Here is a 12,932-nt window from a genome sequence, read left to right on the forward strand (position 1 = left end):
CGACGGGCACAGATATCTATGACACAACCAATCCTTTCATCTTCTTCCAAATGAGAGCCGCAGCCCCCTTTCTCTCTCTTGTGGCACCCCCTGCTCCGAGAACGCTCTTGTTTTCAATCGCCCGACGTGAAAGGTAGGGCATGACCTAGACATGACAACGTGGTCAGAATAATCCTTAAAACTACAACCAAGGTTCAAAAGACTTCATGTATCGATGCAGAAAGGCCAATCTCGGAGGGAATAAAGTGAGACTCACCTGCACCAGTGCGCCGAACGGGACATACTTGATCACACACGGCCTTTCACACCGCGTCCGCCCGATGAGGTAATTCGTCAGCGCATCTGACATCCCTGCATATCGTACAATGAGTTCTTGCTACATTAGACGCAAAGAAAGCTAAACGTGCCATACAGCTGCCCAAATGCAATCCTCTCCCCAACTTCAAGCGGTATCCTCACTACGTCCTCTTGCACTTCATTGACGCCAACACGCTCGACCACTCCCAGGCCCTTCTTGACAATTTCCTCGAGGATGGACTCGCAAGAGGTCCAGTTATGCGTAGCAAAAAATACACCAATGCTTGGTGCACCGAATCGGCCAGACCGGTGGACGTCCTGGGAAATTACATTGATCAACACGGTTGCGCAGTCATGATAGCACTGGTCCGTCGCATTTTTCGAGGGTTGAACAGGGGGCTCAGGGTCGGGGGAAATGGAGAGCGAGCGTGGGGATCCGACTGCAGAATCAGCTGAACGAGCCAGATGATGGGCAACAACCTCATATGGGTGATAAGCTCCCCGGACAAGTTTCACCCCAAGTGCATATCCTCTGGCATGGGCCAGCGCTAGGGAGTGCGTGAGGTGCGCAGGCATGCTGTAATTTAAGCATGAGCACACTTAAGCATTTGCGTAGATCTGAGTGCTGACCGTCGTAAATATGTTTGATATGTCACATACACGAGAGGCCGCACTCTGTCATCCACAGATTTTCTCGCGGATGAAGATGTCCAAGAGGAGATGTCCCACCATGTCCGCAGGAAGCCATTGGAGGGGAGCTTGTTGAATCGTTCCATCAATGCGTGTCCAAATGCATCGATGGCAGGTTGATACCAACTATAATATGAAGAGATGAGTAAATGTGTAAGATCTAACAAGCAGCCGATAAACTTCAGACACACCTATACTCTGCATCAATGAACACTCTTACTCCACGTTCTTCAGCACGTGTACAAATCTGCACAAGGTCGCTGTATAGCTCTTTCAGGTCATGGATGTCAGATTCCGTTAGTGTTCCTGTTAATGCAGAGGAATGCAAGATAGAAAGATCAGATGGTGAAGGAGTCCCTGGAAAAAGTACCGGCGGTTCAAGCTGTGCTCGAGTATTTGTGAGGTGTGTTGACAGGTTGATTAAGGATTGGGCATTTGGAAGCATGGCAGTCTGGGCAACCGTGAGTATCGCGCTCCTCCTAATGTACAATACTGACAACTCACAAGCTTCACAGAAACCCAAGTCCGCCTCCCTATGTGTCCATCCTGAAATGCGTCCCTTCCATCCTCGAAATCGGCAGAGGCGTTGATACTCCTTATAATCTCCTCTATGATACGCTTGTGTACGGGCTGCCCTTCCATATTCGTCTGACCCGTCACCTCCTTCTGGTCGACTTCAACGGCATAAGCAAAGAGAGCACCTTTGTTCTCTGCACGGAGGGACGTAAGGAGTGGTAGTGCACCATTGGCTGTGTCTGCACCGACAAACTGCCGACTTGGTTATGGCTTCGAATTAGATAACAAGAAATAGATTATATGTACCTGATGGAAGAAAGTAGCTCGCACGAAACTCTCGACTATCTTACTCACTCCAGGAATACTGAACAAGGTGTCCAATATTGTCGGTGCCGCATCAACGAGGGGAGCGATGCTGCATGTCCCGTACACGATATATGCACGCAACAGATCCGACAGTGTGCGTGTGTCAAAAGGCGCCGGTTCGATATTTGAAACATCGTTGTAGAATACGTAGCCCAGCACGGAGGTAGTCAATGCGCTGGAAAGCACTAGCACGCGTCCCAGTCGTCTGAGACGTGGAGGTGGAGCAGTGGAGAAAGTTCGAGCGCGAACAAAGAGACGCAATGCACCACTACGAGTGATCAAGTTCATGGTTGTAGACGAATAAGAGACGTGCTTGAGGTTGATCCGGAAATAAAGCTGAGGCTAGCTCCGTCCGATTAACATACACACACGTACGGACATTGCAGGAACCCGAGGAACGCTAATCATATGAACGGGGTCACGGTATGCCAGACATCCGGAGCAAAATTATCGCGCGCCCCGGAACGTTCACTGATAGAGTCATTGAACATGGATTTGTGTCATGTTTACATATGGACACTTTTCGTAGCCTAGTAGCTCACATTCATAAGTACTCGGGAAGCGCCGACTTCCGAGTCTTTGTCAGCACAAACCTTGTTCTAGACCAGACTTAGTACAGCGTGGTGCACGAATAGTATATACTTCTACAAGCAGGCAAGCGACCATATCTACACTCATGAGCAATGTAAGTCCTTGGTCAGTCAATAAACTACCATCAACGCGCCCTCAATATGGGCAGTCGCGTCCTCATACACGACAGACAAGCGCATCCCGGCGACCCTGGACTGCCCAGTCACGCCCTGGGACGGCGCGCCCCCAGACCGCCGCTTCCACTATGCACGATGCCAGCTTTGTTATCGCCCTCATCGAAAGTCGAGGCATTGCGCACGAAGTAGGTATGGCCGCTCTCGACAAAGATACAGGTAGAGTTATGCTCATTCAAGTAAGGGCTCATTTCCTACTATTTCGCGGCAACTAATACATGCCAATTAGCTCTCGGACTGCTCTACGTATGTTAAGACTCTACACCAGATGCATGTGCACATGCCATGCATGATCCTAGTTCCCGATACGTTCCTATCCTCTGCAAACATGAACCTCACTCCTTCTGCGTCTGCCACGCGGGGAGCTTCATCATTGTCGGTACAGTTCATCAGGGAGGAGTTTCCTCAAGTCCCCATCGAACCGGTAGCAAGAAAATACTGGAATGATAGCGCTGGTCAGCCGACAACACATTTTCACCCGCATATATGCGCTTAGCTATCATCTAGGCTATCGGTTTATCACTCAATTCTGTGTTGAAGACGATGAGCGTGCGGCCACACTGGTCTCCGTGACAGACAAGTCAGAATATGCACGTATTTCCGCGTTTACTCTTCTAATTGCTAGCGTGCAGGTACTATACACTCTCAGCTGCATGTGCTCTTTTCAAATTTGTAGAAACTCGCCTCAACACCCGCTTTTCTGCATGTTCTCTTCGTATACGTTATATCCCTGTCGAGGGAACGATGATGATAGACCCCGAAACCGTTAGAAATTTGGAGCTGATCAACAACCAGACCCGCAAGAAATCCACGCATTCTCTCTTTGGGTATCTGGCATCATTTCTCCGATCGGTCGTGATTTGACATGCTTCAGGGTGCTTAACCATACCTGCACTGCAATGGCCACACGACTCTTGCGAGCGAATATATTGGCACCTCTAACAGGTAAGTGCTTGCGCTATAGAACCCCAGTGAGTTGATTCCACATACCCCGTCTGTAGCCCAAAGTGCCTTGGATGCCCGCCTAGACGCTGTGGAAGGTCCGATATTGGCAAATCTTTGCTGCAAGTACTAACCTCTACATTACAATAGAGCTGATTCACAGCGAGGATAAATTTAATGAGATCAAAGATGCCTTGAAAGTCTTGAACAAGATGGACTTCGACAAGCTCATCTCATCGGTGAGCCTTACATAATGGTTTGGACTTGAACATAACTCCAAGCCTATAGCTTGGGTTTTCGGAAGTACGGCCAACAACAACAGCAAAAGGAGCTTTTTCTCGCGTGTCACAAATACTCAGCTTGCGCATTGCTATTCGAAGCCTTCCATTTTTGCAGAGGGCTTTGAATGGATGCAAGTCCCAGCTACTACTGATAATATATGACGTGAGCCCCGCACTGCGGTTTCGAATCTGCAACTTCTCATACTGCAACATGAATATAGATCCTTTCTGACGAACGGTTGACCAAGATCGAGGAGCTCATCGCCGAAAACCTCAATGATGACGCAGGGGCAGTCAAGGTAATTGAAGTATGCTGTTGCCAATGCTGTCTAAATAACCTTTTGCTAGGGAGGGATCGGCGCAATTAACGCAAGAGTATACGCAGTTAAGGTACATTAACAAATACTCGCTTTCTACCAGTTGGTTCATTGTCGCAGGCGAACCGCAACCGTCTCTTGGATGTTGCTCGCGAAACTTTCAAAGAAAATGTTGCAGACATATACCAGCTCAACCACGCCCTAAGCGAACGGCACTCCCTACCCCTTACTCTCATTTACCAAGAAAGTGGTTTTGTGTTTGCTCTCAAAAAGGATGAACTTGAGGATGAGCTGCCAAAGGGATTCATTAATGTGTCTGCGCAACGGGGTCGTTGGCTGTTCTCAAGCATTGATCTGGTGAGGTTCAACAGAAAGTGCAACATATAGTCTAACATCAGATGATAGAAAAAGATGAACGCTCGGATGAAAGATTCATTAGAGGAGACGCTGGTCTTAAGCGACAAGTACGTTTTCATTGTGACTCTATCGTCATTTGAGATTAATAATATGCAAAGGATTGTCCGGGATGTCGTAGGGCAGATTATAGCGTTTTCAGGAGTCCTCTATTCTGCTTCAGAAGCGGTAATGACATTTCCATTTGAAGCTTACGTTTCTCAATGCCAGTTCAGGTTGCAACCATCGATTTGCTGTGGTCTTTTGCTCATGTCTCCATCAGTCAGTCATCTCAATCATTGCGTTTACCTCACTCTAACGAAACCTTTATTAGTGCGAAGCTATGGTACAGGGTGCAAGCTCCTCTCAAAGAATGCCAACAGACTTTTTTCTTAGTACGTCCCGAGTTTACTGATACACTGGCGATCAAGAATGGTCGTCATCCCGTCCTTGAGACCGTTCAATCTGCTGGAATGGTTGTTTCAAACGATATATATTGCAGCGACGCTGCCCACTTTCACATTGTTCATGGGCCAAAGTGAGTTTCATAAATGATTCATTATCTGAATGTACAGACGTCCATACTCTTCAACAGCATGTCAGGTACGATGTGCGTCTGCACCCGCCCCACTGATCATTCTCAGCGTCCTCTCAAGGCAAAAGCACATATCTGCGTCAAACAGGCCTTCTTACTGTGATGGCAATGGTCGGTTGTTTTGTACCTGCTGAGTATGCAAGCTTTCGGTGAGTCATGCGTGTTGAATTTAATCGTGATGCACTCATTCTCTCTAGCCTGCATGACGCCTTACTTACTCGGCTCTCCAATGACGACGATATAGAGAAGAGCCTCAGCACGTTTGCAAATGAAATGACATCTTCTGCTATGATCCTAGGTTTTGGTGTGTAGATGAGTCTGTCATTCATACTGAACTCCTTCTAGGCATTGCGACCCCAAGAACACTGGTACTCGTTGACGAATTGGGTCGAGGGACATCTCCTATCGAGGGTCTTGGTATAGCACATGCTATTGCAGAGGAACTCATCAGATTAAAAGTAAGCACATCGCTCGTGTTTTATTTTTACTCTTACGAGAACCTCAGTGTTTTGTTCTCTTCGCTACGTGAGCACGCGACTACTAGGTTGACTTGCGCGTTAACACGATAGCCAGCCATTTTCACGAGCTATCAACCACTCTTTCTCGTCAGCCTGCTGTGGTGAAGTGAGTGGTGTTCCTGTTTTGACCGGTGACGCATGACGACCTTGTACAGTTTGCATCTATCTGTTCAGGTGCTTTCAAATTCCTCTCGATTATACCTTCTTTACAGATTGCCGTCCAGCGTTCACGTCCATCGGCCTCTCATATCGGCCTGATATTTCAATACAAGTCAACTCCATATTATTATAATGCACGGTGCCCAGCTGATGACACAATTATAGGATCCTTGATGGAGTTCCGGAAAACACAGGTCACTATGGTGAGTCGCAGACAACAGCCAGATAGAGAAGGCATCTGGACCAGCCCCGATCAGGACTAGAACTAGCCAAATTAGCTGACCTCCCCGACGACGTGCTCACTGAAGCGAAACGAGTGTCTGAAATCATTACTGAAAAAAACCAACGGTGCGAAGAGGAAAGTCACATAAACGTCTTGACCATTCGCAGGCGTGCACTTTTGAAGGTATCACCAATCAGCTTCCTGAACATTGCTGGTCCTGAATGTTTCATATTTCCTCAGCTTCATACGCAGTTGAACCAGGCGTTAGATCACTCTTCGCTTCCTGAGGAGGAACTGGTCGCATATCTGGCACGACTGCAGAGGGATTTCATGAAGACTCTAAAAGACACTCTTTAACAATCGAGATCATTGACTTGACAATACAAATGAAACACCAACAAGCCCTTACCTGTTGAAGCTTGAAGAGACGAAACGAAGACACTCGACGAGAACGCCCCCAGACACTATTCAAAGGTCCACTTTCCTGCAGATGCTCTCGCTGTGTTAGACCAGTCATGTTCTTACGAGCTTCTAAAATAATAGATTTGAAGTTAACACTCGCGTGTAATGTGCGATCGATTGATCAAATGATCATAAATCTGAAATTGTCGACTTCATGGTGAATACCAACTTTCAAAATTTCACATCTCGTCGATGTAAATCAGTAGTACCATTATGAAACATTGTCACATTGAGGAGGACGCGAATTCACCCACCAGCAGGCAAGTAAGAGAAGGAGACGAAGTTCTGATCGACAGATCTATGACTCATGCACATGAGTCTCTTCTCTAAATCTAAGATGGCACGCATGGTATGTGTGCGGAATTCGCATACATGCAAATACTAAACGATGACATGTTGGAGAGGTCTGACACCCACTACACCATACAGATAAGATGCGTGCGTTCATGATCCTATCCGAAGTACTCTTCGCATTACGGAATCGCCGTCGTTCCTCCTGAATAATGGCAGAACGGGCACTGTCTAAAAAGCTGCGATGAAGGTTGACCAACAAATTGTTCGAGGAATTTATACCATTGCTTGTTTGTATTTGTGTACTCCAGGTACCCATAGCGTGCCTGGGAGTTTAGCCAAGTTTCGACAATATTCGCTAGCAGTGCTAATTATGCCGGCATTCGGTCAAAATTCAGCCCAAAGTAGTTTTATCCCGATGTACGTAAACAATGTTCAACTGGACTAGAATAGACAGCCGAGCAATGGGTTGGGCAAGCGAAAAATGCGTGTCGTCGCAACTTAAACCGGTACCGTACCCATGAGTTTACCAGGACACTGTTTTTCATGGATCACGCTGTCCTGCAGGGGAAAAGGGCTGCGTGCCTCCATGACAAAGATAAACTCTTTGAACTCTCCCGAACCTTGGCCCTATGGGTTCGGGGGACGCCACAGCCATAATGTCCTTTTACTCGGTTGCTTTCTCAGGCTACGATCTTTACTGACTAGGAAGTGTGGGAGTAATGGGTTGAACGAAACAGAGCTGAGAACTCCCTCACTTGTGCTATTCCCATATCTTGAAACAGGGCGTATCTGGCTTTTCCCCTTGGATATTCTCAAGACAGGCTTGCAAACTTGCGATGGCAGTTGTGCCGCACACGATGTGACAAAACTGCCTCTGGTTGAGGTGCTTGTGCGCATGGCTGATAAGATAAGGGCCCTGATTTCCTCACGTTCGTAACGTGTCCGGACCAACGGTCGTGTACATGGGCTGTGGCACTTTCTCATTTAGTTAGCCCCGCGTTATCGTGAGCATGTGCGCCTTTCTTCGCTCTTCCGTAGTTTCTCGCTTTCAATTCTCTCCATTACCTAGTGGCACAACAGTATTTCATGGGTAACTGTGTCTCTCGTTCTAAACAGCCTTTTCCAGTCTTCTCTAGCAGTTCGTCTGCTGAGAAGAATATGGGGAATCACATTTCAGATGGTCTACCTATAGCGGAGCCAACAACTTCTTTTTGGACAATTCCTGCAGCCCCAATAAGCAAACCTTCGTCACAGAAGAATTTGCCATCCCATGCAGACGTGGGTGAGCACCCTATGTACCTATCTGGAGGTCGTCAGGTGAATAATTGACATAGTTATTATTGGATCTGGTATATCTGGCGCCTCTTTTGCGCGAGCTCTGCTTGAGTGCGGAGACTGTCTTCACGTCGTCATGCTTGAAGCCCAAGATGTGTGCTCAGGGGCCACCGGCAGGTGAGCAATGAGCGCCCATTTCGCTTAGATCGTTGATGCGATATTATTGTCTTGCTTAGAAATGGTGGGCATATCTTTCCCGCTACATACCATGACTACGAAGACCTGAAGACAAGAGTGGGCGAGGATATGGCAAAGAAGATGGTGCGCTTCCGGAAAGCGCACTTGGATGAGATTTTGGCCATTACCGCAGAGGAGAGTATCACAGAGTATACACAATGTCGTGCCGTCGAGGGTGTCGATGTGTACTTCGATAAGCCTACGTTTAAAGAGGCGCAGCGGAAGCTGCAAGTGTATCAATGTGATATGGGCGAATATGCAGGTTCGTATACCTGCTATGAGGGTTTAGACGCTCAAGAGGTGCGTTGGGGAATAGCATTGTGACCTCTGACTGATAGCATATTAGAGATTTCACCTTTCGCCGCTTGCGGTAGGATGTATTGCCACGCGAGCTGGTGCTATACATCCATATCGCTTTGTGACGTCGATTTTAAGCCGCCTTCTTACAGACTACCCCAAAGAGTAGGTCTTTAACATTATTGTGGCCCGCAATCATTCATGACGGTCTCAAATTCGACTTAGATTTGAGATCCACACTCACGCACCTTGTACATCGATCGATGAGCCCACATCAAGTTGCCCATTCTATAGACTCACTACAGCGCGCGGGGTGATTACGACCCCACACGTCGTACATCTCACAAATGCGTACGCACCTGCGCTCCTACCTGCTCTCAAGGGAGTTATCCGTCCCATTCGAGAAACCATGACCGCACAGCGGCCTGGCCGTAACCTCCATGCAAGCACGCTGCATGGCGGGCGGAGCTTCGTGTTCTTTGATAGTCCACGTAAGGGCTTCGACTACTTGACGCAACTCCCAGAAGGCGAGCACGAACTCATGTTCGGCGCAGGCTTCGAGTCAAGAATGGACGGCGGAGCCAATGCAATGTATGGCGTGCATAGCGCAGCGCATGTAGGTGGTGCAATGCCAATCTATTTCGGAGCGGAGAGTTGGGGTGCTGAGGCCTTACCAACCACTCCCACAGATGAAGAGGATGTAGGTGTAGGTTTGTGGGCACAGGGAAGAGTAAAGGCAATCTGGAGCGGTCTCTTGAGCGAGTCGGCCGATGGGATGCCGTGGGTTGGAAATGTGCCCGTTAATGTGGCTGGCAGGAAGGCACCTCCTGCTTCGTCTGCACCCTCTGCTCTGAATGCAAGCACGAGGAAGCTGAAGTCAGTTCTCACTGCTGCTCCTGGTGAGTGGATTGCGGCTGGCTACTCCGGTGAGGGCATGGTGCATGCGTGGCTAAGTTCCAAGGCTGTTGCGCTGATGCTTCTAGGGGAGGATCTCACTGAGGTCAAGACTTGGCTCCCCGAGTTGTTCAGTGTCACGGAAGACAGAGTCAAGATGGCCAAGCGGACTTTCAAGCCTGATGTTGTACTGAGTGGCAAGAAGCGTGTTTTCAGTCCTTAATACCTACATATGTTAAGAGTCTCCTCTATAGTGGGTACTATAATCATGTGCATGTATGTTGCGTAGTTTTCTTGGCTGTATCTAAGTATCACAGTATTGTGTAGTTTACTTGAATGCAAACTGATCATTTTTATTGTACATTGTTCCTTCTGGGCGTACTGGGGCACACTTACCCGGTAGACGAGATAGGTTTTCAAGAAATCGCACAGGTACCCAAAAGTTTGGTTCTGAGACCAATAGATCTTGATGTACATATTTTCCCCATTTATTACATGAATGTATCACCACGCCCAGGTGGTACCCGGGGGTATACTCTATACTCAATGGTGCTTTCGTCAGAAATTACGTTCGGTTAGGATCCCGACGTACGCACGCCGTGCGAGTGGAACCTCTGATCAGAGGACAAATATTAAGTTATTCGAAGTTTCAGTGTGAAGATGATCACCGCAACATGATTATTACATGCAAACATATTCAAGGATCACCCATCTACTACGTGCATTCACATTAATCTATCAGTCCGTTAGTGCGCGATCCTACTGTAACCCACTCGTACACCGCAACAATAAAAATCACTACAGATCAATCAAGAGCTCTTCTCGTCGCTCCGGAATAGTCGTAGGCGCAGACGGTGCGTACAAGTCAAACGACTGCGGCGCTGCCGTTGGTGCGGAGGGGAACTGCGGGAGCTGTGGTTGTAAGGGCTGCTGGTACTGAAGACGAGACGCCCGCGATACAGTACTGGAGCGAGCGAGAGGGGCAGGCGGTGGGGACATTGTGGTGCGTGCTGAGACGCTGTGGTGCCGTGCGAGGGCTGGCGTTTGTGGAGCGAAGGGTGGAGTCATGGGTTGAAGTGCGGGTGCTGGTGGTGGTTGAGACGGTGCGAGAGTGTTGGCGAACTGGGGTATTGACACGGGTGGGTTGACTGGAATGGTGGGAGAAGCGGGGGATTGCTGGGGGAGGTAGGATACAGATAACGGCGGACTAGTGAATTGAGGCAGGTGCTGTTGAGGAGGTGCAGGTGGCGAGGCGAGTGGGGCCGTGAGGTGCTGCGATGACCCGGGAACTTCTGAAGTATATGGCTGTGATGGTCCTGCCGCATAATGAGCATACTGAGGCTCTGACTCGGGGACAGTAGATAATGGGGGTCGGGAAATAAGAAGCTGTGGGGCATATTGGGCAGAGTCGGTCCGTGGTGGCGCAAAAACCGGGGAAGATACGGAGGGTGCATGAAGGTGCGCTGGCGCCCATTGACTGTGAGTTTGTGTGGATTGCCGCACTGGTACAGTCGCCTGTTGGGGAGAACGCCGCCACGTGGGATGTGAGACCTGATCCGTTAGTAGCTTATCGTAGAGTTTGACAGCTTGCGAAAGCTTTTCGTGCATCTCCGATAGCAGTTCTGCGTGCAAGTATCAGTAGAGTGAAATATTTCCAAGTAAACTGACGCACGTTCTTTGCGGTCGGTATCATCCAGGTTCATTGCTAGCTTGGGCCGGAGTCCGTTTGCCTTGTCGTATAGTTCGTTGACAGCAGGATACCGCGACATGTCGCGTCCTCCTTGGGCTTGCAGTTGCTCCACTGTCTGGCTGAATGTAAGAATGGCGTCGGTTTCCAAGGGCTCAAGATCATAACCCGCAAGCTTCGGCACTTGTGGGGCAGGGCGTGACGGTGGGCGGATACGATTGAGACGTGACGTACACGTTACTGTACGGATCTGTGCTTGTCAGCTCCACAGGGGCACTTGGCTTTGGGGCGTTAGCCTCGCGAAGACTTGCTTCGATGGCTGCACGGAGATCAGGATCGTCCTCATCCGCATTAGCAACTTTACGATCAGGGTGCGTCATTCTGTCCACGAGAGGAGGTTCGGAAATGTGCCAATTGTGCGCGGAGGGTTGAGCGGGGACATAACCCGGTCTGCGTCCATGAACAGCACCGACCTCCTCAAGGGAGAGCTCAATGGCGCGTTGAAGCTCGGCGTCTGCGAGGTCGCGCGCACTGCTGTGACGCGGGCTATACATACTTGCAGAATGGCGGTGTCCTTTGTCACTGTCAGGAGACAGCATATCAGAAGGGTTTATGCATACAAGGACATATATACCTTTTCTCAGCCTTTTTCTGCAGTTTATTGTAACACGCATCACAGACCCTAACAGCTTGAGTGATGCCGAAGTGAGGTAAAGGTATGGATTTAGATGAACATTGCTGGTCGAAAACTTGTCCACAATTCCGGCAGTGATGCTTCCGATTGGTAAATGTAAACGGAGTGCGACATCGCAGACACAACTCCGAATCTATCCATTCTGGAGCGGTTGACGTATCAACCATGGCAGAATTCGCCAGAGCAAAGTCCTTTGGAGGGAAATGATGTCCTGTACAGCAAGTGTGAAACATGGTGATGACAGATCGGCTGAGCGAATACCTTCACTCTTGAGGGTCTTATAGACCTGATTGACATAACTAAGACTGGGCTTGCCTTCAAAAGCCAAGGACCAGTTCTGTATATACTTCAAGATGTCGTCTCTGACAAGATGATTTAGACCAGGCATTTTGAGGATGGAGACCAGATTATCCATGAACTCCCTTGAGGCCACCTCGGTCAAGAAATGATCACCACCATTCTTAACACAGATGTCTGTCAACTGTCGGACCGGCTTCAAAGGATATCGCGGAGACTGGAATGATATGGCTTACACCGAGTGCGAGGAGTTGGACATTGGGATTCTTGTGATTGAGGCGGCGCTTGAGCGCACGCATGGCGTCTTTTGCGGGCGCTGACTTGGAGCGTATCTGGTCACATATCTCGAGATTGAGAGCAACATCCTCTGAGCCATTCGGGATGAGCTCCGAGGTAGCCTTGTCTAAAAGATAATAATGAGTGAAAGTACATTGATATTGCGGAGCATGCTCACCGACAGCGTCGTCAAGCTGTGAAGTTCCCCATAACCAGCTGCTGATCGATGCCATGTAGAATGAGCACCGCGTAAGTGAATATGATTATTAAGTGGTGTAGTGAGCCCGCGTCAACTGCGCAAGCCTTGAGTGACACGATGACAAATCAACCGTGATTTTCGCACTCCGATCAGCAAATATTCAGGTCATATTATTTCTCAGTGACGCTGTGAAAGGTAATGTGCCGCAGAAAAATTACAGAAGTATTACTAGAGAGAATCAATAAAGTTCTGCTCAATT

General features: G+C 48.7%; 4 protein-coding genes across 4 annotated transcripts; 2 read left to right on the forward strand and 2 right to left on the reverse strand.

Annotated features, from left to right (window-relative positions):
* Window positions 1-16: 16 nt before the first annotated feature.
* Window positions 17-2,157, reverse strand: F5891DRAFT_1160635 (FAD-linked oxidoreductase-like protein; the record flags this gene model as incomplete). Its single annotated transcript, XM_041365234.1, has 7 exons — window positions 17-145; window positions 257-351; window positions 408-874; window positions 928-1,113; window positions 1,179-1,438; window positions 1,492-1,755; window positions 1,810-2,157. The coding sequence occupies 7 exons, from the start codon at window positions 2,155-2,157 to the stop codon at window positions 17-19; spliced, it is 1,749 nt and encodes a 582-aa protein (XP_041234261.1).
* A 348-nt stretch (window positions 2,158-2,505) lies between these two features.
* Window positions 2,506-6,621, forward strand: F5891DRAFT_1160636 (muts domain V-domain-containing protein). The gene is made up of 27 exons (XM_041365235.1): window positions 2,506-2,554; window positions 2,609-2,812; window positions 2,863-3,088; window positions 3,141-3,213; window positions 3,266-3,460; window positions 3,508-3,578; window positions 3,635-3,673; window positions 3,726-3,814; window positions 3,864-4,019; window positions 4,078-4,155; window positions 4,205-4,246; window positions 4,294-4,530; window positions 4,579-4,637; window positions 4,689-4,755; window positions 4,803-4,848; window positions 4,901-4,912; window positions 4,963-5,104; window positions 5,162-5,169; window positions 5,223-5,310; window positions 5,359-5,459; window positions 5,507-5,619; window positions 5,667-5,686; window positions 5,735-5,785; window positions 5,835-5,853; window positions 5,904-5,950; window positions 6,004-6,041; window positions 6,096-6,621. Exons 1-27 carry the CDS (start codon window positions 2,546-2,548, stop codon window positions 6,416-6,418), a joined length of 2,553 nt encoding a protein of 850 aa, XP_041234262.1. The 5' UTR covers window positions 2,506-2,545; the 3' UTR covers window positions 6,419-6,621.
* A 1,282-nt stretch (window positions 6,622-7,903) lies between these two features.
* Window positions 7,904-9,743, forward strand: F5891DRAFT_938219 (FAD dependent oxidoreductase-domain-containing protein; the record flags this gene model as incomplete). Its single annotated transcript, XM_041374155.1, has 5 exons — window positions 7,904-8,099; window positions 8,152-8,269; window positions 8,329-8,629; window positions 8,676-8,791; window positions 8,852-9,743. The coding sequence occupies 5 exons, from the start codon at window positions 7,904-7,906 to the stop codon at window positions 9,741-9,743; spliced, it is 1,623 nt and encodes a 540-aa protein (XP_041234263.1).
* A 432-nt stretch (window positions 9,744-10,175) lies between these two features.
* F5891DRAFT_994465 (uncharacterized protein) lies at window positions 10,176-12,839 on the reverse strand. The gene is made up of 7 exons (XM_041378301.1): window positions 12,653-12,839; window positions 12,435-12,601; window positions 12,163-12,382; window positions 11,842-12,112; window positions 11,411-11,789; window positions 11,193-11,382; window positions 10,176-11,142 (listed from the first exon to the last, which is right to left on the reverse strand). The coding sequence occupies exons 1-7, from the start codon at window positions 12,705-12,707 to the stop codon at window positions 10,319-10,321; spliced, it is 2,106 nt and encodes a 701-aa protein (XP_041234264.1). The 5' UTR covers window positions 12,708-12,839; the 3' UTR covers window positions 10,176-10,318.
* Between the last annotated feature and the right edge of the window lie 93 nt (window positions 12,840-12,932).

Source organism: Suillus fuscotomentosus, assembly GCF_016647785.1.
Source record: "Suillus fuscotomentosus strain FC203 chromosome Unknown F5891scaffold_1, whole genome shotgun sequence".
Lineage (NCBI taxonomy): Eukaryota > Fungi > Basidiomycota > Agaricomycetes > Boletales > Suillaceae > Suillus > Suillus fuscotomentosus.